The sequence below is a fragment of the Aspergillus oryzae genome, chromosome 6 (assembly GCF_000184455.2).
Source record: "Aspergillus oryzae RIB40 DNA, chromosome 6".
Taxonomy (NCBI): domain Eukaryota; kingdom Fungi; phylum Ascomycota; class Eurotiomycetes; order Eurotiales; family Aspergillaceae; genus Aspergillus; species Aspergillus oryzae.
In genome coordinates this window covers 2,031,536-2,054,830 of record NC_036440.1, presented here as the reverse complement: position 1 = coordinate 2,054,830, position 23,295 = coordinate 2,031,536, and the positions used below count along the sequence as shown (strand labels likewise).

General features: G+C 47.3%; 7 protein-coding genes across 7 annotated transcripts; 6 read left to right on the top strand and 1 right to left on the bottom strand.

Moving 5' to 3' along the window:
* Nucleotides 1-352: 352 nt before the first annotated feature.
* On the bottom strand, nucleotides 353-1,501 carry AO090038000593 (uncharacterized protein; the record flags this gene model as incomplete). The annotated part of the gene is made up of 1 exon (XM_001825439.3): nucleotides 353-1,501. The coding sequence occupies one exon, from the start codon at nucleotides 1,499-1,501 to the stop codon at nucleotides 353-355; it is 1,149 nt and encodes a 382-aa protein (XP_001825491.3).
* A 3,255-nt stretch (nucleotides 1,502-4,756) lies between these two features.
* Nucleotides 4,757-6,370, top strand: AO090038000594 (uncharacterized protein; the record flags this gene model as incomplete). The annotated part of the gene is made up of 4 exons (XM_001825440.3): nucleotides 4,757-4,836; nucleotides 4,945-5,645; nucleotides 5,714-5,910; nucleotides 5,963-6,370. The coding sequence occupies 4 exons, from the start codon at nucleotides 4,757-4,759 to the stop codon at nucleotides 6,368-6,370; spliced, it is 1,386 nt and encodes a 461-aa protein (XP_001825492.1).
* Nucleotides 6,371-7,046: 676 nt separating this feature from the next.
* On the top strand, nucleotides 7,047-8,705 carry AO090038000595 (UDP-N-acetylglucosamine diphosphorylase; the record flags this gene model as incomplete). The annotated part of the gene is made up of 3 exons (XM_001825441.3): nucleotides 7,047-7,760; nucleotides 7,816-8,550; nucleotides 8,634-8,705. 3 exons carry the CDS (start codon nucleotides 7,047-7,049, stop codon nucleotides 8,703-8,705), a joined length of 1,521 nt encoding a protein of 506 aa, XP_001825493.1.
* Nucleotides 8,706-11,334: 2,629 nt separating this feature from the next.
* Nucleotides 11,335-14,631, top strand: AO090038000596 (recombinase DMC1; the record flags this gene model as incomplete). Its single annotated transcript, XM_023238221.1, has 7 exons — nucleotides 11,335-11,419; nucleotides 13,374-13,429; nucleotides 13,500-13,595; nucleotides 13,646-13,749; nucleotides 13,798-14,303; nucleotides 14,405-14,515; nucleotides 14,564-14,631. The coding sequence occupies 7 exons, from the start codon at nucleotides 11,335-11,337 to the stop codon at nucleotides 14,629-14,631; spliced, it is 1,026 nt and encodes a 341-aa protein (XP_023093198.1).
* Nucleotides 14,632-14,974: 343 nt separating this feature from the next.
* Nucleotides 14,975-15,907, top strand: AO090038000597 (RRP7 superfamily domain-containing protein; the record flags this gene model as incomplete). The annotated part of the gene is made up of 1 exon (XM_003190620.2): nucleotides 14,975-15,907. The coding sequence occupies one exon, from the start codon at nucleotides 14,975-14,977 to the stop codon at nucleotides 15,905-15,907; it is 933 nt and encodes a 310-aa protein (XP_003190668.2).
* Nucleotides 15,908-16,889: 982 nt separating this feature from the next.
* On the top strand, nucleotides 16,890-17,315 carry AO090038000598 (uncharacterized protein; the record flags this gene model as incomplete). Its single annotated transcript, XM_023238220.1, has 1 exon — nucleotides 16,890-17,315. The coding sequence occupies one exon, from the start codon at nucleotides 16,890-16,892 to the stop codon at nucleotides 17,313-17,315; it is 426 nt and encodes a 141-aa protein (XP_023093199.1).
* Nucleotides 17,316-17,488: 173 nt separating this feature from the next.
* On the top strand, nucleotides 17,489-18,015 carry AO090038000599 (uncharacterized protein; the record flags this gene model as incomplete). The annotated part of the gene is made up of 2 exons (XM_023238219.1): nucleotides 17,489-17,781; nucleotides 17,928-18,015. The coding sequence occupies 2 exons, from the start codon at nucleotides 17,489-17,491 to the stop codon at nucleotides 18,013-18,015; spliced, it is 381 nt and encodes a 126-aa protein (XP_023093200.1).
* Nucleotides 18,016-23,295: the final 5,280 nt, after the last annotated feature.

Below are 23,295 nucleotides of genomic sequence, written 5' to 3'. Positions count from 1 at the left end.
CCGAGATCCGGAAGGGAAAAAGGAAATGAAATTGAAAAATTGAGGGGGAAAGATGAAACAGTGCTGATTGTCATTGGCTAGCACAGACCGGGTGAAAGAGAAGATATTGAAGGGTGTACAAGCAGGAGAAGTATTTGGAATAACCCAGAACTATCGGAGGGCCAGGAAGAGAATCAAGGGGAATGGTAAGAGTACAAACAGATGAATATTTGCACCAATTCTTGGCTGTCAGACAGCGTAATGACAAATAGGAAAGACAAACGAAATGAAACTTTACCAAAACACCGTGCAAAAGTGTGCTGTTCAACTCTCAGGGTCAGAGCGCTTACGCTGCAGTAACATGCACAGCCGCTTAGCACGCCTCGGAATAGAAGCCCCCCGGGTTACTCAAAGCTTGCGTCCGATGTGCTTCTGTGGTTGCCCCGGGACCTGAAAGGCCCTCCGCTACCGGCAAGCTGAAAGCTAAAGAGGAGGGGGTGCTTTGGAGCTGCTCGGGAGGCCGCGTGTAAGGAAGTCCGTTCATCAGCATCCCGGAAGTGCCTGGTTTGGGTCCTTTTCTCCTCTCAGAGCTGCAGTAACCGTAAATGTTGGAGCTATCCTCCATAAGAGAAAAGCGAGCACTCTCAGTAAATATCGGCCTTCGCATCGGGGCTTCCTCGTTTCTCTGCAGCTCTTCGCCAGGATTCGCCGGGTTAAATCGAGTGAACGTGCCACAGGAGGGCATCAACGGTGACGAAGCACTAGCCGACGTCATTGGTAAATACCCAAGCACCATCTCCTGCGCGTTCGACGGAGGTGGTTTTGCACGGTTTCGAGAGCCGGTGTTGAAAGGTTCGGGGGTATACTGCTTCATCGACCGGGCGTTGTTGGCAGTAATGATAGCTTTAGGTGTCCAGGGGTGTCCAACCCTGCAGTCCTGTTGAGGAAGCCCGGAGATGGCATCGGACGATGTTGGAAGTACTGAAAGACCCAATTGAAGCTGGTTTCGCCCACTGGGGGTGGGAAGTGTCCGGTCTGCCCCTTGTCCTTCGGATGATAGAGCAACCATCGAGGGCACAAAGGTCGTATCGGTAACTTGGGTTCCCGGCGCCGACATCATATAAGCGTAATCAGGGTGGTGAAACGTGCCCTCCGCTTCATGATCCGGCAAAAGCCCTCCCCTAGTAACGTTAAGGCCAGAATGACCTGTCTTTGACCATGGGACTCCATAGTAGTCTCCTAGGGCTCCTTGGGGTAGTGTCGTGGGCACCCCGTAGGCTGCAGGCTGTGAACCGTAAACAGTCGAGGGCTCTTCATCATTATTGGCCATATGATCCTGACCAAAGCTTGGTCGACTATAGGATTGTTGAGGTTCGGTCGAGCCTATGTCAAAGGCTGGTGAACGTGAGAGAGAAGTAATGCGGAAATTGGAAGGATTCGCTGACAACAACTCTTGTCTTGTGGCCACTGAAGATATGTACGCGCCCTGCCTTTGGTGAGCTGAAGGCAGTGTACCGTTCATAAAGGAATACGGCCATCCAGTGGCTTTTGTCTGCAACATTGATGAATTGACCTTAGCTGTATCTTAGCTTATCGAAGGGGAATCCAGTAATTGGTGAAGAGGACTGACCCTTAAGAACTGGCAGTGCGTATTTCCCGAAGACCGACAATTTGAACACCCTTGGCCGTCGCCAATATCACCGCTGCACTTGATCTTTCTTTTTCTACATCTATTGCACTGCGGATGTAAGCTTCTTTATCCCTTTCCTTGGGCAAAGGGAACTCACTGCTACGGGGATCCTTCGTCTAGTGGCGTTTCGACTCTTCTCTCCTTCCGGAATCGGAGTATTAGGTCCAATAATTCTGTCCATAACTACCTGCTGGCTGCTAGCCTGCGTTGAATGTGATAACGAAAGTACATCTTGTTGAGTTTGCGGGTCGAAACCGACCTCGTCCTCCGGGGTGTAGAAAGAACGTGCCATTACTTCGAGTATCAGCGGCGAAGGAAACGCATTGGCTCCGGTTCTGAGACGTACATAAAGTCAAAATAAATACAGAAAATTCAAATATAATCAGTGGTTGCCGAAAGCATCAAAGGTCAATGAACCAGGAATGATAGCGGCCAACATGTTCCGCCGATCTTTGCGCATTGGAAAAGGGACCGGGGCAGGGTGAGGGGGATTCAGTCGGAAGCGATGCAGTTTTAAGTCAATGTGTCAGGCTTAATTTTCTGATTGCCCTTTTGTCAGTATTTATTTTTTCAAAAAAAGAATATCTTTTTCTCTTCTGTTGGTCCGTTAAATGTATAATTTTTGACGGATCGTAACCAGATTCGGAAGAGCTGAAAAGCCAGAAAGGGCTGCTACCTCTCTTGCTGGCTCGAGAAAGTGGTTAAGTTGATACCTGACTTCCTCGTTGCACTATGCAGAGTCCCGTCTACTTTATCCAAGTCAGACGTCAAGTCGGCCGGGTCCCTAGACGCACCCTGATAGAAGGTCAGCCAGACAGACAACAGACAGAATTTCCCGGCGTTTTAAGAGGTTCTGTTTCACAAAGTAACGTTGCACGGGTGGACATGACCTGATAGTCGCCATAACGAGTCAGGCTGAGAGGGTCGGAAACCTTTCTGAGCTTTGCTGGGCCAATAGCCACGGCCATCTTCAGATGGGTACATTTCTCTTCATAAATGGACCCTAAAGCAAAGCGAGGACCGGAGCCGACCCCAACACATACATTTGTGAATGAGCGGACAGCAGTCGATTCCGTTTGCAAAAGTCGTCTTGCAAAACTGCACCCCCATGGGTTGGCCGAGACGAGTATGGAGGTTGTTTGCCTTCACTAAATGGCGGTGTTAGGGACCTATGGCTGGGCTTCCTGCCGTCTTCAACGTCAAACATACATCTTGGTACTTTTGACACGCCGTCTATAATCTAGAGAAGAGTAGGCAGCTGGTGACGGCCATGAAAGTCTTCGGAAACCCAGCTTTTGCTTCGACAAATGAGTGGCGAACTGCTGATAACACAAAAGAGGTCCTCGCAGACGACCTAGCGCAAGAGCATTGCGCTGGTGTCTCGGAAAACTCTGGGCTGGCACATCCTAGCCATAGGACCGATGGCGATGCTTCGGCGCGATTAGATCATGCCAGTCCCAACGAAAGCAAATGTGGCTTAGTAGCCAAGACTGAGCCCGAATGAAGCCCTGACATAAATGGACCGACTTGAAACCTGTGTCCAGGTCACTGGGCTGGATCTGCATCTGTGCATCGGCTGCGTGGCTATTGCTCTCCAATCATCTAATGCCATCCCCAATGAATAGTATTGAACAAAGCCGAAGAAAGTAGTGAGCAGAGAAAGACATGGGAATACCATTTTAATGAGGCAAAGTACGTGAGATTGATACTGTACTATCAACCAATCCAACGAAATGCCAGGAATCTTGGACAGGAAAGCTCTGTCATGTACAAAGGCCAGGGGTGTGATGTACCTGACATAGCAGATTTACATTTGCCTGCGTATACGCTAACAAGGCTCCCTGGTGAGATTGGTTTTGTTTGTAGACCCAGTCAAGCAGACAAAAGAACCTAACGAGCTCCTTGTCTATAATTGAGGATCACAATCACGTCGAACCAAGGTTCGCTGACGTAACGAAGAGAAAATGATGAGACTAAATAAGCCATTTAAAAGAAAAGAATTGAAGCAATCTGCAGACATCCTTTCTTTCTTCTGAAGATGTTTGGTCGAAGATGGACCCATATTGACAAACAGACCAGCCACCAGGTGCCAGGAACCAGTGAAACGTGCTTGACATATGTTAGCGCTGGAGCTAATGATTGCCTAGGGGTACAAAAAGAAAAGAAAAGAAAAAATAGATTATTATTGAGGAAAGAACAACTGAGACGGGTTGCGAGGCCGAAAAGGGTACGACAGGAAAGAAGAGAACAAGATCGACCACGTGTATTCCCTTTTCTCTGTAGTTGCTGATCGGTGTGAAATGGTAGAGCTGCAGTAGACCGTTATATTCAACGCTTCTGCTGTGGAACTTGAGAAACAAGTGAACAGTCAGTAGTACCTTAACAAGTGTACCAAAAATGTTTTACATCATAAACGTTTTCCACTCCACGGAAGAGCATACGGGAGTCAGTTGAGCTTTGTCCTCCAAGTATCGAAGCGCATCTCACAAGAGAAGAACCGACCAAACGGATCATTTGTCATGATAAATAACAGCTCACCAATCTTGGCCAACCTTTGAGCATGTCCACCTTGCGCGCCCGATTTCGCATCGAACGGGTCTCCTGGAAGGCCTGCCGTTGGATTGAGAAGTGAGTTCTAGTTACACGAAGGGGTGCCGGTTCAACGATTCGAGAGGTGGAAGCTCCTCGAAAATAGAAGTAGAAAGGAATAGTGTCCATCGGGGTAGGGGTCAGCCGACTAGATGTGGTCATGGCTCTACCTATACCAAAGTACCAAGTAACTAGCTGGGGATCGACGGATCAAATTGGCTTCTGTTTGGTGGCAGCGGCTCCGCACCTTAACTTTTCCGCCTTTAATCTGTAGACTAAAAGATACTGCCGTCAATTCTTCAGCCATATCATCTCTCTCTCCACCCCGTCAAGCTTCCGATCAATAGCTTAATCCCTTACTGCTGCGCTGGCCCCTTTCTTATTCTGGTTTCTTCTGTCCATTTCTAATATTTGATCCCTTCTTTTCTTTCCCCTTGTATCCTTTTCTAACGCACGGCCGATCATCATCCCCGCTTCACGTGTGACCACCAGAGCGCCATGAGCGTCCTGCTGGAGACCTCCCTTGGTGACATTGTCATTGACTTACTAGTCGACGAGTGTCCTAAAGCGTGCGAAAAGTAAGTACCCTTGCTTCTCACGCGTTAGTTTGGCTTTTGTGTATCTTGCGCGTGTATGATGTCGAGTAGCTGAACCGAAACTAAGCTATCCATTTTCTTCCGCTATAGCTTCCTGAAGCTATGCAAAGTCAAGTACTACAATTTTTCGCCCGTCCATAGTGTCCAAAAAAACTTTACTTTTCAAACCGGCGATCCCCTCGGACCTGATTCCTCAGAAAGCGATGGCGGTTCGTCGATATGGGGCCTCCTAGAAGGTCCGCCGAAGAGGACGTTTTCGCTCGAGCCCCCGCCAAAGTTGAAGCACGATGAAAGAGGAACAGTGAGCATGGCAACAGTTCCGTCGCCGCATGACCCCGATCAGCGCATCGCTGCGAGCCAGTTCATCGTCACATTGGGAGAGAATCTTGATTACCTGGATGGCAAAGCGGTGATCTTTGGCAAGGTTGTGGAGGGATTCGATGTCCTTGAGAAAGTAAACGAAGCCTTCATAGACGACCGGGGTCGGCCGCTCAAGGACATCCGTATTCGACATACGGTTATTCTTGATGACCCATTCGACGATCCCCCGGGCCTGGTGGCTCCAGCTGAGAGCCCTTTGCCGTCGAAGGCGCAGCTAGCTACTGTGAGAATAGCTGATGATGAGGAGCTCGATGATAATATGGATGAGGAATCTATGGAGAAATTACGGCGAGAGCGCGAAGCAAGAGCACAGGCGCTGACCCTTGAAATGGTTGGTGATCTCCCATTTGCGGAGGTTAAGCCGCCAGAGAATGTCTTGTTTGTCTGCAAGTTGAATCCTGTCACTCAAGGTATGAGTTCGCCGTCCCCCTAAATGTTCTCTCATGTCTGTAGAGAGCCATACACTGACGGATAGTAGACGAGGATCTTCATTTGATCTTCAGCCGGTTTGGTACAATCTTATCATGCGAGGTCATTCGAGACAAACGAACAGGTGACAGCTTGCAGTACGCTTTTATCGAGTTTGAGAATCAGAAAGATTGCGAACAAGCCTACTTCAAGATGCAGGGCGTGCTAATTGATGATCATCGTATCCATGTGGATTTCTCTCAAAGTGTCAGTTCTACGATTCTAGTTTACTACCTAGCGTTGCTGATGAGTCATGCAGGTGTCGAAACTGTCAGAAAGCTGGAGAAACGCTACTATCTCCAAGCGCAGTGGCCAGCGGGGCGGATTTGGCGGCGTAGCAAGTCTTGAGAAGAAGCGCCAGTATAGGGCGTCTGATAACGCTCGTGAAAAGGAGAACGATTATACCCTGGTGTTTGACAAGGGCGACAAGGCTCCTCGCAGGCGGTCATACAGCCGGAGTCCACAACGGAGTTCCAATCGTGACCGACGGGCTAGTCGAAGTCCTCGGCGAGACTCCTATCGAGATCCTTATCGAAGACGACCCGGCGACCGGTCTCACAGTCGAAGCCCAGCACGAGGAGAATATCGCGATAAGGATCGTGGTCGCTACAACCACCGTGAGCGACGCCGGGATGATGAACGTTACCGGGAAAGGAGGCGTCGTTGATGTGTTCTTCATATTCCTAATGTCTGTTGTATTCCATGTAAAATAAACCAAGCATACCTACGTAACTCAATAAATATGGGCAATAGTCATCATGGAGACTCCCTCGATCCCACTGACCAACCGAAACCCCCTGATGAAACTTGTGGCCCCACGGCTTCACATCGATGGTGGCCCACGAGAGCTCCGCCTTCGACCGTACCGTGAGGCGTGGTTGGCCAGTCCGATCTCCCGTCGAGACTTGGAAACTCACTTGCTGATCGCTAATTATAGGCGCATACCCTCAAATAGTAATATGGGAAAATTGTGGTTGCGATGGAGCACTAGGCTAGTAGGAGTAAGTACTACTATCAGGTATGGAGCACCTCTCTGTCTGTTACTCCTGACTAAAAATAATAGTGGAATAAAAATAAATCATTAGTGAGGTAGACTATTCCTAGCGGTCAGCCCGTGGCTTGACAACACACTCCTTAGTACTAGATTAAGTTGTAGTTGTTGCTTTAAAAGACCCTTCATCCCAGAGCTTCAGTTGCACCCCGCCATTCATTCCCAAAAACCCCTCCCGGACTCTAGTTCTCGCTTTCCCTCATTCTCTTCCCCCACACATCCACATCTCTCTTGCCTTTGAACAAACTCTGCACATTTCCCTCCGAATCCACTTACACTCAAGTTCAACACCATGGCGGCAGCTATTAAGGAAACCGTATCCAACCTGCTCCATGGTCATTCCGACAACACTCCTCGTCAGCCTTCCCCTGAAGAGTTCCATCAACTACAACAGAAGTATACCGATGCCGGGCAGGGACATGTCTTCAAATTCGTCAATCAATTAAACCAGGTCGAGAAGGCTCAGCTCTTCCATCAGCTGAGCAACTTCGACCCTAACCGGATCAATGAACTGGCCGACAAGGTCCTGAACCCCGCCAAAACTCAGGATGGTCCCGTTACCCTCGAACCCCTCCCTGAAGTGGCTACTGCCTCTATAATGGACTCCGACCCGAAGGACATTCAGCGGTGGTACGATGAAGGTCTCCAGGCGGTGTCGGAGAACAAGGTTGCCGTGGTCTTGATGGCTGGTGGACAGGGTACCCGCTTGGGAAGCTCAGCACCCAAGGGCTGCTTCGATATTGGTCTACCCAGTCAGAAGTCCCTCTTCCAGATTCAGGCAGAGCGTATTGCCAAGCTCCAGCTCTTGGCACAAGGAACTTCCGGCAAGGAAGCCATTATCCCTTGGTATGTCATGACCAGCGGGCCTACCCGCAAGCCCACGGAGGAGTTCTTCGAGCAGCACAAGTATTTTGGACTGGACAAGAAGAACGTCGTCATCTTCGAACAGGGTGTCCTGCCCTGCATTTCCAATGAGGGTAAGATTTTGCTGGAGACCAAGTCTAAGGTATGAATACTCCCTTTGGTGGAGACCAATCCAGTGTCCTGACAACTATGTCTAGGCTGCTGTTGCCCCTGATGGAAATGGCGGAATCTACCAAGCCCTCATTACCTCTGGAGTGCGTGAAGACATGCGGAAGCGTGGTATTGAACACATTCACACTTACTGCGTCGATAACTGCCTAGTCAAGGTTGCCGACCCCGTCTTCATTGGTTTCGCCGCTTCCAAGAAGGTCGATATTGCTACCAAGGTGGTCCGTAAGCGCAATGCTACCGAGTCGGTCGGCTTGATCCTTCAGAAGAACGGCAAGCCTGATGTGGTCGAGTACTCCGAAATCGACAAGGAGACGGCCGAGGCTAAGGACCCCAAGCAGCCTGACGTGCTGAAGTTCCGTGCCGCCAACATTGTCAACCACTACTATTCCTTCCGCTTCTTTGAGTCCATCGAGACTTGGTCCCACAAGCTGCCTCATCACGTTGCTCGTAAGAAAATTCCTTGCGTGAACACCGAGACTGGCGAGAGCTTCAAGCCTGAGAAGCCCAACGGTATCAAGTTGGAGCAGTTCGTCTTCGACGTCTTCCCGTTGACTCCTCTGGAGAAGTTCGCATCCATCGAGGTACGCCGCGAGGATGAGTTCTCGCCGTTGAAGAATGCCAGGGGCACAGGTGAGGATGACCCTGACACTAGTAAGCGCGACATCATGAACCAGGGACAGCGCTGGATTGAGAAAGCCGGCGGTGTTGTTGTCACCGAAGGCGAGGCCGTCGGAGTTGAGGTCTCCCCGCTGATCAGCTATGTGAGTTCGCCGTCCTTATTGCCGTTCGAGAACGAACAAGTTGTATGTTCATCCGAGGATCTATACTAACATAATTTGAACAGGGTGGTGAGGGGCTTGAGTTCCTCAAGGGCCGTGAGATTAAGGCCCCTGCTGTGATTGAGAAGGAAGAGTAAACATCTTGATGACTACTGTTTGATTCTATTACCATATGCATTGCATGGCACATTAATATATGAATGAAATGGTCGCTTAGCAGCACCTGAGCCATAAAGAGAATCTCATTGACGAGTGAACGAGTGAGCGGATAAAGAAGTGTAGTAAACGTGCAAAGACACTGTCCATCTCTCCAACTTAACGTATCCATTTATTGGGTGAAAACTGACCAACCCTTTCCCACCGTTCCACTAGCTCAGGCACGGTAAGCACCCCAATTAGTCATATTCAAGGCCAAACAATCTAACAATGGAATCATGCCTGTATCTATTCACCTTCGGGAACGCTCATCTGGTTGGGTGAACTGTTTCCACATCTGAAGTCTCGGGAGTGGCAGCATCACTCCCTGCCGTAGGAGTGAAACTAACATAGCTGGTAGAGGCAGTCTGTGTAGTCTGAGGAACAAACTGAACATGCCCGAGAGAGCAAATATATTCTGGAAGAGGCACAATATAACTAAAGAACTGAGTGTTCGGCTTCCGTACGTATGAATTATGAGCATGGAAGACGCTGCGGGAACGTCGTAATGGTGCTGATTGATGATTTAATATTTTATTGCCGTCAAGAACACTGTTAAATATCTTGAAAGTTATTACCAGCCAAGTTATACACTGTCACTGTGGGATAGTTGTAACTTATAAATTAAAAGATGGTCTGGGAGATATATATATGTATCTCTATATATGTGTCTTAGGCGATTTAAATATGCTCCATGCAAGTCTAATATGATACACTGTATGCTTGACTCAGGTAGGTTTTAATCACTTGGTAAGCGCAGACGCTACGTAAAATTCATAGCCGTCAACCATGGAATCAGCACTCAAACCTTAACACACTCTTCAGATAGGGAGGAACCTGAGTGGTCCGCAGGGGCTGACCAAGATGAAAATTCCATGTTACCGCGAGTCTCTGCTACGTGCGGGATCTTTCCTCAAGTGCTATAAATGTATGTAGTAGCATCTCTTGCCCTGCGTAGCCTTTAAACACCACGGATGTGCAAGGAAAGCGAGGGTCTGCTGAACGGGGAAACTGACTACAACCATGTCACAGTGCAACAAGCAACGTTGTCCATGTCCATGCATTCGGAGGGTATTCCATATGCCAAAAGCTGTTTGGTTAGTCCAGTCGAGTACCGCCGCGTAAGTGTACTCTACTGTCTAATATGATCAGTTGTTGCAGAAGGTGCTTGAGAATGTCTTAACTGCTTTAGGTATGGCTGACAGATGGCTAAGCCTTTGAAGAGCAGTAGAAGGTGGGTTCCAATGACATTGGTACGTATGCCAGAACATGAAGGGAAAATGGAGAACTAAAAATATTGAGGGACAAAGGACCACACACTGCACAAAATCAGGCGCTTCTCCCAGTTCGGAAAACTACACTGGCCCCCGTGACCGTCAGGGCTTCAGAGTTCACACGTCAGGGTTCACGATGGGGTGTGGTATTGGAAACGCAAGGGAGCACTAGAGAATGTCAAATTGTCAATCCCTCGGGAATGTGTGCCTCAGGCCCGTGCCAACCGATACGGAATCCGGGGATGTCGACGGTAATACTGTAACAACTATACGCAATACGGGAAAGCCCGGGAGTTAAGTTTTTTCTCTTTTTTTCCTTGTCTTTTCTAGCGTTCTGTAATCGAAAGTAACCCTTAGTGTAAGAAACTAAAACATTGTCTGCCTTTTCCTGTCTCGGCTTCATCGCTTGACTGAATTTTTACTCTTCTGTGGGTTACGAGAATTTTCTAAGATATTTCCTGTTCTTCCCTGTGGTTCGGAGGGATTGTTGGAGTGCTGCGAGGGTTACGTTTGGAGAGCTGCTGTGTTGTAAGTTCTGTGTGGTACTTTTTTTTTTTTTTTTAGTCGCTTTTTCTTTGTCAGCCCACTTTTTTCCAGTGTCGAGAGTGGGCTGTTGGAAGTGTTGCTCCTCCTCCAAGGTTCTCAAGTTGACGGTCAAATTCAGCATATTTGACAAGGAGATTTGAAGTTTGCTGTTGGTTTTAGGAAGAGTGAGTCTCTCCAAAGTTCTCGGAAACCTCTCGTGACTTTTGGCATCTTTGCTGTACTGGAGGGCGCACAAGCGCCGTTCGACTTTCTCAACCTTTCTTGGTGTGCTTCACATGCGCACATATTCCCCCTTTCCTATATTTGTCGGTTTTCGGACGGTTTAAAATGGTTCAAAAAGACTGCGAGAGCAAGCATCTGCCATATTTACATCGCTGGCTTACCGGCCATTGAATTCCGCGGCGCTCGTTTCACAGACCATGCAAGAAGATATCCTCTACGAACCGAGTTACAAGACGAATGATACTTGGGCATAGCGACTGACAATAGTGTTTCTGGCTAGCTAGTATACCGACAAGATGTTGCTTTCTCGCCGTGCGTGCTACAAGTGTGGCAATATTGGCCACTATGCCGGTTGGTTACCCTAGTCGAGGACTATCAATCTGCCGGACTTCGCTAACGGGCTGGTAGAGGTGTGCTCTTCGTCTGAGCGTCTCTGCTACAACTGTAAGTGATTCTATTTGCTTGTAATTTCTGAATATAGTTCGCTAATATGTCATTCTTCATAAGGCAAGCAACCTGGTAAGGTACCATGCGTACTACTTTCCTAGTACCGAAACCTAATGCATCGATAGGCCATGAGTCCAGCAGCTGCCCCCGTCCTCGTACTACCGAGAGTAAGGATTCCCAGTTGACAAGAATGAAAGAATAAGGAGGTTGACATGTATTTTCTAGCCAAGCAATGCTACAACTGCCAGGGCTTAGGCCACGTTCAGGCCGACTGTCCCACTCTGCGTCTCAATGGCGCGAATGGCCGTTGCTACAACTGCAGCCAGCCAGGCCACCTTGCTGTATGTTTCTCATGCTGGAGGTGTCGTCAGATAGAGGTTGACTGATTTCGTTCCAGCGCAACTGCCCGGCTCCTGCTTCTGGCGCTGGCCGCGGTGTCGGTGCCCCTCGTGGTGGATATAACGGTGGCTTCCGTGGCGGATACGGTGGTTATCCTCGCGCTGCCACTTGCTATAAGTGCGGTGGCCCTAACCACTTCGCCCGTGACTGTCAGGCTCAGGCTATGAAGTGCTACGCTTGCGGCAAGCTTGTGAGTATAACATGTAGCCCACTGTGTTAGTTCGAATAATGGATTTTAACTTTTCCTAGGGCCACATCTCTCGTGACTGCACCGCCCCCAATGGTGGCCCCTTGAGCTCTGCTGGCAAGGTCTGCTACAAGTGTGCCCAGGCTGGTCACATCTCCCGGGACTGCCCCAACAACGAGGCCGCTACCCAGCAGCCTGCTGAGTCTACCACCGCTGCTACTCCGGCTGCCCCTGCTACCGGCGCCGCCGCCGCCGCCGCCGCCGAGACTAGCACAGAGGCTGCCCCTGTTGCGCCTGCTGCTCCTACTACCGCTGTCGCATAAGCAGCTGTGCGGTTCGAAATTTATCGATCCCATTTTTGGGAGTCTGTTTCCTTTTTTCGTTTTTGTATTAGGGCTTGCCGACTACGGTCTTGATTTCTTTCTACTCCCATGTATCTTCCTTTGCATATATTACGCCCCCGTGTTTCAGTTCTCGGCACCGGCCTTTTCTATTCCTCTTTTGTATACGACGAACAAAAGTTTCACGAAGTCTTAGGCTCCCTTACGGTTTGGATCCTATACATGGCTCAGGTTCTTACGATTGGCGTCCATTGTTCCCTCGGGTATCTTTCACTTTTTGAATTATAGGTGCGGCAAGAAAAGAAGGAGACGAGGCGAGGCGAGGCGAGGCGAAGGGTTAATTGAGCGCAGGAGAGACATAGTTGGACAAAAGCAGACGCGTTGATATGCATAGGAAAAGGCTTAAAGATGGTACAAATGGGATTGTGGTACTGAAGATCATTGGTGATCAAAGAATGGTACCTGGCGCGGTTGTTACCTCATCTTTCCGTACTATACTCTATTTCTGATGAATGGGAAGCAAAAGCAGGGGAAAAAAAGCAGAAAAGCAAATTCCAATTTCTCTTAAGTACCACCGTCTTTCTTCGTATCATTTCGCTCATTCCACTCTCCGAGAATGGATCTCTCCTGTTGCATCTCATGTATTCCAGGTTCAGGCTTTGCATTCCTATCTTTATGGATCTGTGACTGGGAATAAGGCCGCCTCATTCCGTTTGGTCTTAGCCTAGCTATATATTTTGAAACATTCTATTGGACTACCTGCGGATTGTCATCCCAATAAGGTGGTCCAACCCATTAGTACCTACCAGGTACCTAGTTCTGGACGATTTCCTGTTATGGAAAGGCTCGTGACCCTGAATTTCTTTCAATTCGAGTCTCAGTTCACCCCCTTCTCCTCAGTGCTCTCCCAAGAAACTTATCTCACAATATCCCTTGTGGCCTAAACTGGGCTCGCTTGTACACAGACATCATGCCCGGCTCTGATTCGAGTGATGAGTTCAATGATGATGTTGAGTTTATTCCCTTGATCATTTTTTTATTTTATTTTAATGCTCTTCACTTCTCTCAAGCTCGTGATTTCTGACTCAATCTGAGCTGTGGCATTTACAGGTCTTCATCGTGGACGTTGACAGCATTCAAGCTCATGGTATACCTCCAGGCCATCCAAGTGAAGTATGATCTCACCGCGAACAGGGGTCGGTGCCGCCGATATCACAAAATTGAAGACCAATGGCTTCTATACTGTTGCTGTATGTCCCGTGGCCTTTACAGACGCAAGCCGTCTAGGTTCTTAGATATTCTTATGTTTACCTTGCCTAGTCCGTTCATGGGGCTACCCGAAAGACCCTTCTGAAGATTAGAGGCTTCAGTGAGGTCAAAGTTGAAAAGATCAAGGATGCCATCAACAAGTGTTTGGTATGCAAAGACATGGCTTAAGATTATACCACTGTGACTGATTCAACTAGCCATCTGCGTCTGGATTCATCACGGCAATGGAGTTGAGCCATCAGCGGAAGAGAGTGGTTCGTATCTCAACGGGGAGCAAGCAATTTGATGCTATATTGGGAGGGTAAGTCGTAGGCACTATTGCCATAGAACGAACCACTGACTGTCTTAGTGGTTTCCAAAGCATGAGTATCAGCGAAGTCTTTGGGGAATTCCGGTGTGGCAAGACACAGCTATCACATACTATGTCCGTCGTGGCACAGCTTCCAAAGGAAATGGGCGGTGCAGACGGCAAAGTTGCTTACATTGATACCGAAGGCACGTTCAGACCAGAGCGTATTGCTCAGATTGCCGAACGATTCGGCGTTGACGCTGACTCGGCTCGGGAAAATATTGCCTATGCGCGAGCTCTTAATAGTGAACATCAGCTAGAATTGTTGAATACCCTGAGCAAAGAGTTCACTGGTGGAGAATATCGCCTTTTGATCATTGACAGTATCATGAATTGCTTCCGGGTGGATTACTGTGGGCGTGGAGAACTTGCGGACCGTCAGCAGAAGCTTAATCAGTTTCTGATGAAGCTCGCCCATATGGCTGAAGGTTTATACTCCTGTTCTGGCCCTTTGATATGTGGACTGACTGGATATCACTTTAGAATTCAATGTTTGCGTCCTAATGGTGAGTGGCTTCCATAGTCGCGGAGGATGTCAATCTCATGTAAAGATAGACGAATCAAGTCCAGAGTGATCCTGGTGCTAGTGCCCTCTTTGCGGGTGCAGATGGACGCAAGCCTGTGGGTGGCCATGTCCTAGCGCATGCATCCACAACTCGAGTTCTTCTCCGCAAAGGCCGCGGAGACGAACGTGTTGCAAAAATTCAGGACTCACCAGGTATAGTTCTCCTGAGATTAAGATGACCACCCTAGCTGAGAGATCTAGATTGTCCGGAGCAAGAAGCGACCTACGTGATCACTAATGGCGGTATCAATGATCCCGATAAGGTGTAGAATGCAACAACTCTATCGTGATGCACGGATCACGACGAACAATATACGAGGCGTTAACATTGAGTAAAGCTTACGGCTTGTTTTTCTCCTGAGTAGAGTGCCATTCGCTATGCTGAGTGTATTACAAGTACTTCAGATGTCTGGTAGTTCCATGTGCAATGTTCGCAGATAGTCTATAGTAGAAGGGGTTTGTTTTATTTAAATCAGATAAATTTATTTTCTCCGCCTTCCCGGCTAAAATAAAATTTCCCGCTAGAATTTCTTCCGTGCAACAAAACCCATCAACCTAACTTTTCTTCTTCTTTTCTAGATTTCCATTTTTCACTAAAACCACACAGTAAAAATGGGAAAGGATCTAGAAATAGCTGGCTACACCGTCTTGCCACTTCGTTTACCCCCCGCCGAGTCCAAGCGTGCAAAGCCCGCAACACATTATCTCTACCTCCGACCTCATGAACCACGCATTCCCGATGCTGATACACCCCGCTCGCTATTCGTAGTCAATGTTCCCATCGACACGACAGAACTACACTTGCGTCACTTATTCGGGAGCCAGCTAGCCGCCGGCCGTGTAGAGCGAGTCCACTTCGAAGCCGTACCGACGAAGAAGAAGGGAGGAATGACCACGGCGCATAGCATGGTCGCGAATGTTTCGAAGAGCAAAAAGAGAAAGAGAGTGACAGTCGATGAGCTACAGAATCAGCTGGATGATGTCGCGTTACCGTCTACGTGGGACCGGGAACTTCAAAAAAGCGGTGCGCATGCCGTCGTCGTCTTTGTCGATAAGCCCAGTATGGTGGCCAGTGTGAAAGCGGCCAAGAAAGCAGGCAAAAGGAAGGATGGGGAAATTGTTTGGGGCGAAGGCCTCGAGGACCGTCTTCCTCAGCTGGGCTTACAGCGTTATCTCAACCATGAAGAGGTTCGGTATCCTCCCCGCGCGGAGTTGCTGCGCACGGTGAACGATTTCATGACGATGTTTGAAGCTGTTGCCGAGGCGAGGAGGAAGGAGCAGGCACTCAGGGCACAGGAGCCGGACGAGGATGGATTTATCACGGTTACGAGTGGGCCGAAGCTTACGTCTGTTGCACACGAAGATGAAGCTAGGGAGTTGATAGAGAAGCAGAAGCAGAAGTCGCAGGGATTGGAAGACTTCTATCGGTTCCAGTCTAGGGAGAAGAGGAAGGAGAGGCAGAATGAGTTGCTGAAGAAGTTCGATGAGGATAAGAAGAAGTTGGAGGAGATGAAGAAACGGAAGGGAAAAATTAGGGTGAGTTAAATTTTGTTTCCTACTATTTCCCACCCCCCCCTTTTTTTTTCTCCTAATCAAGGAGTTTCATTGCTGATGACTTATTAGCCTGAGTAATGCGTTCATTGTGTGTCGGCATGGATTCTTAGCATGGCGTTTGGGGTTGATTAAAAGTTTTGACTTCCTCATGGATTGGAGATGTACGTGTGAAGTGACTGTGAGTAACGTGCGCTTTCTTTCATTTTTTACATGGTATTTCATTATTTTTCATACCAATGATGAGTCCGCTGGGGCCAGAGGAGAGCAAGACTTGACCTTGGTCGACGTCATGCCATGCCTTCAAAAACCAGCGTAATCAATATCTTCTCACTTCTCTGAAGCAACAAGCAATCGCCCTTGTCTATAGAGTTCTGCCGCGGATTTAGGACACCTGCTGATAATCGTTACTCCGACTAGGTACTTTTATTTCCCTCTAAATCTTATGATCTCGGAGCTGTGAGATAAAATAGGCGCATGTACCGGTTGATGATATGTATACCTACTTGTTGATTTTAAATATTAAGGCGCCGCGTGCAATAGCTATGCCTGTGACTTTATATGTCTGTATTTAGAATAGATTAAATAACAACTATATCTTCTCCAGCCATGGGACCATGATTTTGGCCTTATACGAGTAGATCCTTGCGAGGTGCATATAATCAGTCTGTATTGCGCACAGACCACCGCGTTTATTCTATCTTTAGGGCTTGGCATGACATCTTCAGTTGCACATGATCGCCCAGCTGACTCCATACACGACCAGGTACTTGGACTAAGGAACGCTGTATTTCCTATTGTTTCCGTTTGCAGATCTGCATAGGGCAGGATAGTAATCTTGTCTGAAACTGTGCGCATTTCACTGTTGAATCCGTTGCTACTCTACAAAAGGGGTGTGATTTGGGTTCGTTTCCTTGTATCATTTTTGGCGAAGACCACTTTACCCTTGTATAACTTCTATATATAAATCTCGTCCATGTCTTTTACTACATCACATCCAGATCCAGGGGGGTTCATACAGCCGTCTCTTTCCTCCCCAGCTCCCTCGACATCCACTGCTACTCCATCCATTCTTCCCAGACCAAGACTGCACCCCCTCAAGGCAGGTTCAACAAAAGAAACCACTGTCATCAACCATGTTGACAAGACAATCTTGATCGTCAATCGCCGACATGCCAAGAAGTTCAGCAGTGCATTTGATGACCAAGCCCAGCAGGAGTCGGAAAGGGGATATGAGAGCTTCAAAGAAGTAGCCAAAGATATTGAGGGCTTGGTCGATATTCTTTGGGTTACTGGGACGCGTATGTGTATCTGCCCTACTTCACTCGCTGCGTGGAGCGAAAGAAGTCTAGTAAGAAACTTAGCTGACTTCACACAGCATCTCTTCAAATACCATATTTGATCTCTCTGGCGGTGTATATTAACACATACCTCCCTGAATACCCCTTCTCTCCGAAGGCGACTTTCCGTCTACTTAAGAAGCTGGATTCCGTATTTGCATCTCTCCTAACCGGAGAGGACGCCGACTCTGGGGCACCCCTGCCAGGATTCGAATCAAGACGCAATGTTGTATCTATGACGGAGAAAGTCCGAATCAAAAGTATTGCCGAGACTTGCCGTGTAGCTGTTGTAGAGGCCAGAGAGCAAGTTGATCGTCCTGACGATGAAGATGACCTCAGTGATGACGACGATGATATGGATGATGTCTTCAGTACGGATGATTACACAGCTCCTGGGAGGTGGGAGATGGAGACCGCAAGAGTTTACGAGAAGACGATTCAATTACTTGGAGATGAGCTGGGGAAAGCGGGAGAATTCTGTGACACGAACTTGGCTCCCGGAGATGCTTGCCAGGCTGAGCCGAGTGAGTGAGGATTCTGACAATAACAATCAGGCCAAGCAGCATTCGGCTCTGGGTTCGTGATTAGTGATTCCATAATATAGCATATGCGGCCTCCTTGTTGAATGACATGTGAGGATTGAAAGCAATAGGTCTGGCACTACAGCAGTATAGAGAAAAGGGTACATCAAGGGTCTGGGGTTTCCTCGCCAAAGGCGTTGAAGGACTGCTTCGGAGCGCAAAGAAGTATTCCGGTATCTAAAGAAGGGCCACAGGCATTATTCTCACTGGTCTAAGGGTCCCCTTTTTCCCTGATAGTAGTATTCCTATCCTCCGCTATGTGTGCAGTTGTTTCCCAGGTAAGGACAGGCCATATAAGTGACATTTGATTTTCTTTCAAAATGATCTTTGGGTTCCTTTACAGAATCGATGACACTGCAAAACTTGAATACCTTCAACACGAATTATCACACGCCCTCGTGCCCACACCTGTACATAGATATTAATGGGTACTGACATTATATTACTCCAGCAATGTTTACTTCGCCTTGAGTGGACCAGGTTCATTGATTTTCAGGCACAGCTTCATTCTTTGGTCGCGTAGATAGGTCAGACTGAAGACGACATACAGCATGGCTTTCATTGTCTTCTTTTTTACCCAACCGTCTTTATCGCGCATTGAGTGTAGGGTAGTATGCTCTCTTGACTTCTGGCGCGTACCATGATCGGAATTTATTCTAGACCATCTACACGAACCAAACCAAATTTGTTTAACGCATTTCCCAATGCCCAAGCTAGGCCACTAGTAGGGCTAGTGCTTACTGTTCGTGGGTGGATCAGGGATTGGGCGACCTTGGTCGTGTGTGTACTACGACCACATGGCGGTCTTGATATGTAGTATATCTCGATGTTGTAAGAGTAATACGCTTGCATAAATGAGCTTTAATGCATTCGGCTGAACCCCTTTTTATCTGGTTTTGATATTCATTTTATATATATATATACGGAGTAGTTTTTTTTTTCAATTCCGAGTCCTTCCCTTGGCGGCCCTGCGGGTTAGGAAAGAGGTTTATGGAAACTCGAGCGGACACGGTGTTTCATGGGTGTCAGACGACTTCAGTTGTTGGGTATGTTGGGCATTACCCGATCCATGGTTCCAAGTCTTTCCAATCTTATACTTTGTAAATGCAGTGATGGTTCACGTTGACATCCATTAACAAGGCTTGTCTATTGTGGACGAAGAATTTTCTTTTTTTCCTTTTTCATTTTTAAATGTACTTACTGTATCTTGGCATAATATACTCGAGGCTAATGTATATGCGAGTATACATCATCATCATCATCATCAATCTGTTTGGCTTTTCCACTGTATCTGAACCTTAAAAAAATCAGACACACCAAGAACAGATGGAGGGTTCCATACCTACTAATGCATGGGGGTTGATGGTCTCCTGCAAGGGACTGACAACCAACCAATATCCATCCGGTAGGGACGGACCATCGTATATGTAATTCTGTACCTACATCTTTGTGTCTCTCCACATACCTTGACGAAGGTTCAAGTCGGATATTATGAATGCAAGGGAATGTCACCTCATCAATGGGTTCATTCATCTTACGATACTCCGTACACCTCGAGGGATTCAGGTAAACTAATCGCTACCCCTTACTCATGCCAGAGGTGTTTCTCTTTTGTTTTGGGTTTTGGTGTTATCTCGAGACAGTTCTGAGACTCCCGTGCCGAAACCACAATCATGGCACATGCATACATACATACCTAGCTAGGTATCTGTAGGATGTAGGAGCTGGAGTGTAAGGTATTTACATCAAGACTATCTCTATAGATAAAAGGCCTTTTTTTTTTTTTTTTTTTTTTTTTTTTTAACTTCTCATTTCCTTCCCTCTGAAATTACTCAAGCAAGGTACATGTATCAAACTTGATAGGTAGGTGAATCGCGTCGCGTACGCGTACATACCTTGAAGATCAGATCAGGTACTGTCCAGTCAGGCTGTGGGTTTAGCTTTAGGTACGCCTACCTGTTGCCGTCATAACCATTCTCAACCGTTCGAACAAGCTAAATCCCAATTTAGAAAAGTGAGATAAAAATCGAAATCCAAAGAAATTAAAATAAAAAAAATTTTTTTTCCCTCCTCACGAGGCTGAGGAAAATCTCTGCCATCTCGTGGAGTATCCCACCCTCCTTTCAAATTGAATTATGATCAATGAAATGCATTATCTCCATTGTAGATACGTATGGAGTAAGGCACTTTACCCAACTCGACTGTCTAGGGCCCTCAGACTTAGATTCCCTAATAGTCGTTGGCTAATGTTAAAAATTACGAACCACGCCGGTCCAGATGCTCCAGCCAATGGGAATGGCAATGTCATAGATTCCATGGTTCTGATTGTCGGTGGGTTTTTTATTAGTCTTGGTTTTGGATGGATGATTTCTCATACCAGGCAAAAGGAGAGGGGAAAAAAGAAAGAGAGAGAGAGAGAGGCCTACGCGGATGGGCCTTTTGGTATTGTATAGTAAATACTGGGGGAAAGTTGTCGTTTTTGTGATCTTCAGGCCTTTTTTGAATCAACCCTTTTGGTGCCTAGCCTGTAGAGTATGGACAGCTTGGACCATCTCCGCTATAATTAACAATAGAAACAGTTTTCAAGGCAAAGTTGCCCTAGTTTTTAGCGCATGGGCCAAACTGGCTATAACACGTTGTATTATAGGATAATCTTGGGTTGGCTCTAAGAAGTTGAGTTAGTCCTCCGTAATCCGTCCGGAGTGCTGCTTTTCGGCCGTTATTGTCCAGAGCTCCACGATCCCATGGTTTTGGAAGCATTGGTGGGGTCGATGTATTTTTCTCCCGTCTTGCCTTTGATCAGGCTAACTTTTTCTTTTTTCTTTTTCTCTTCTCTTCTTCTAATTTTTAATTTTATCTTTTACCACATCTTAACCAATCTCCAGGATTGGCACGATGGTGTAAAGTAGGCCCGAGCAGCTGTCTTCTGAGCTTCTTTCAAGCCTCTCAGAGGACGACCCGGACGACCGGCGTGGCTGCAAGCGGAAACCGATCTGCGAATGAATGCCCACTGAGCAAGGTCAACAACCCCAAGCGGAGACACGGCTATGACGATAAGGCCCATGGACGCGGATGGAACTCGACGAGTCACAGGCCAAGGACGGAATGGAAAAAAAGGAAAAAAGGAAGAGCTCACGACCTCCGGCAGTTTGGGAGTCTCTCTGCATGTGCATTGCTCAGGTCCTTGCAGATTTCGTGCAGCGAGCCAGATTCATAATTTCTTTTGACTAATTGAACTGAACGAAATTCTGCCTGCTTCCCGTCGGCGTGTGTGGGTATTATTGCTTCCTTGCTTCCTTGGGGATTGTTGCATACCGCACGGTTGGGTTGCTTCTTGCTCCTCCCTAGATTAAAAGAAAAGGAAGGGAGATTATGGGAAACTGCACGGGTGATTGAGATGAGATTCATGCTTGCACTGTTGTATTATTAAAGCTCTTTCTATACGATGACAGGATTCATGGACACGGGTTTGCATATACCGTGGGTCAAGCATATTAGTATGATGTTATCATGGACAGCAGGGTAATATACCTAGGTACTTCTCTACTACAGTACGTACTGGTCCATACAAAATGGTAAAATAATGTATATCTGCACTACAAGATACTGTGTATATACATCCGGGCTATTACTACCTAGGAGGGACCCAATGAGATGGAAATCCAGGTAACTTTAGCCTTCTTAATTAATACTTCCCGAGATCTACTATCGATCCTTGTCCGAATGCATCACGAATGAGAGAGGGCTCTTGACAAATTCCCGTATTGTTCAGATGCATGCGGAGGAAATCAAAGAGATCGTGTCGGGTGAGCTACGGACTACCGTACTAGTTAAGGCGCAGGATGCAGTAGTCATTTGGGTTTAGAGTGGTTCCGATGTAATGAATCATAGGGTATGGTACCTGTATCGGGTGGACCATTTCATCATGGATCTAGGTCTCCCATCTCCATACATGCATTCATTGATTATACTGTGTAGAGCTCACCCTAGTAGACCTAGAACTTATGACGATACCAATTAAAATACTATACTGCAAGTTAAGGCATGATTTCACCAACAATGGAAGAGTTCCGAAAGTATCCATCCTTACTTCTTACTTGATACCAAACTGCCAGCTTTCTTCGGACAAAGACTATGGATGTCACCCAAGAAAGAGAATTAATTCAGATCTACAAAGGACCAAGTCCCGGTTCGATTCCTTCTGTTGAGCCGGTCATCCAAGCTGAAATAAAAATCAAGACAAAATTAAAAGCTTTCCCCCCCCCCCCCCCCAAAAAAAAATTTAAAATAATAAAAAATTTTTTTTCCTTGAACAGTCGGCAAACTTTCGACCCACCCTGGCAGCACTGCGCCCCTCATTTTCTTCTCTCCTCACAGTTTAGTCTCGCTCAGGGCTCTTGTGTGGTCGTTCTACATTATTTGATTTTTCTTTTTAATTTTTTTTTATTACTACCTCTGGTTTCTGTTCGTTCGTCTAAGGTAATTCTGCCGTCCTTTGGTCCTGCCCTAGTACTAGCATCTCCATTTTCCATTATTCTTCCATTTCTTCCCTTCCCTCTTTTCCCTTCCCTTCCCTCCCTTCTTCTCCTCCCTTCCCCTCCATTTCTGAAGAATAGTTGCTGCTTCGTCTACCCCTCTTCTTCTTTTCATTTTCATATTCCTCTTCACTTTCCTTCCCCCGTTCCTTGTTCTTGTCGGAAAAGACGGAGTCGGTTTGCGGATAGTTCTGTTAACAACTTCTTGTGCCTTTTCTATCTCTTAGTTTCTTACTTTTTTTTTCTTCTCCACCTCGCGGGAGTTGTCTTGATTCCTCCAGTTCCTGGGTTCGTTTTACGTCTTCACGCATATTTCTCTTGCGCCGTTTCAGAGCAACGCATTTTATATCCCCTCTTGTGAAAACCATTTCTCAAGGTCGCCTTTGTTTTATATCATCTGGTAAGTATTTTATCTTCCTGCCATTATTCTAGCCAGTGGATTTTCTTTCTCTTTTTTATTTGTCGGTCGTGCTTCACCCCGAGGGATTGGTTCTTGGTGCGATGTGGAAAGGACTTGCGTCATTGCCTTGCTAGTGGGTGCGCTTCAGGGATCATGGAACGTCTTCCTTGAGAGTGGTATCTACTTCCTCGAAGAGACGAAAAATCTCCTAAGCCGTTGCTCTTCGAATATACTACCATCACGTTCTGGCCCATCAACCGATTATTTTAGTACCATCAGCCACCATGCGCCAGCCGATCGTTATTTTCCGCCTTGGCTAGCATCCGACGGTCTGAATGGTCACTAAAACGCAACACCCAATGGGCTCAATATCGTATCTCCAAACTTGAATGTCGAGCATATAGCCTTGTTGTTGCGCGGTTTGGTTTCTAGATGAATGAACAGCATCAATGTGGAGCTGGTTGGGACGGTCGCAATCGGTGCCGACGGATCAGGAAATACATCGACGAATGCGGTTGCGGCCTAG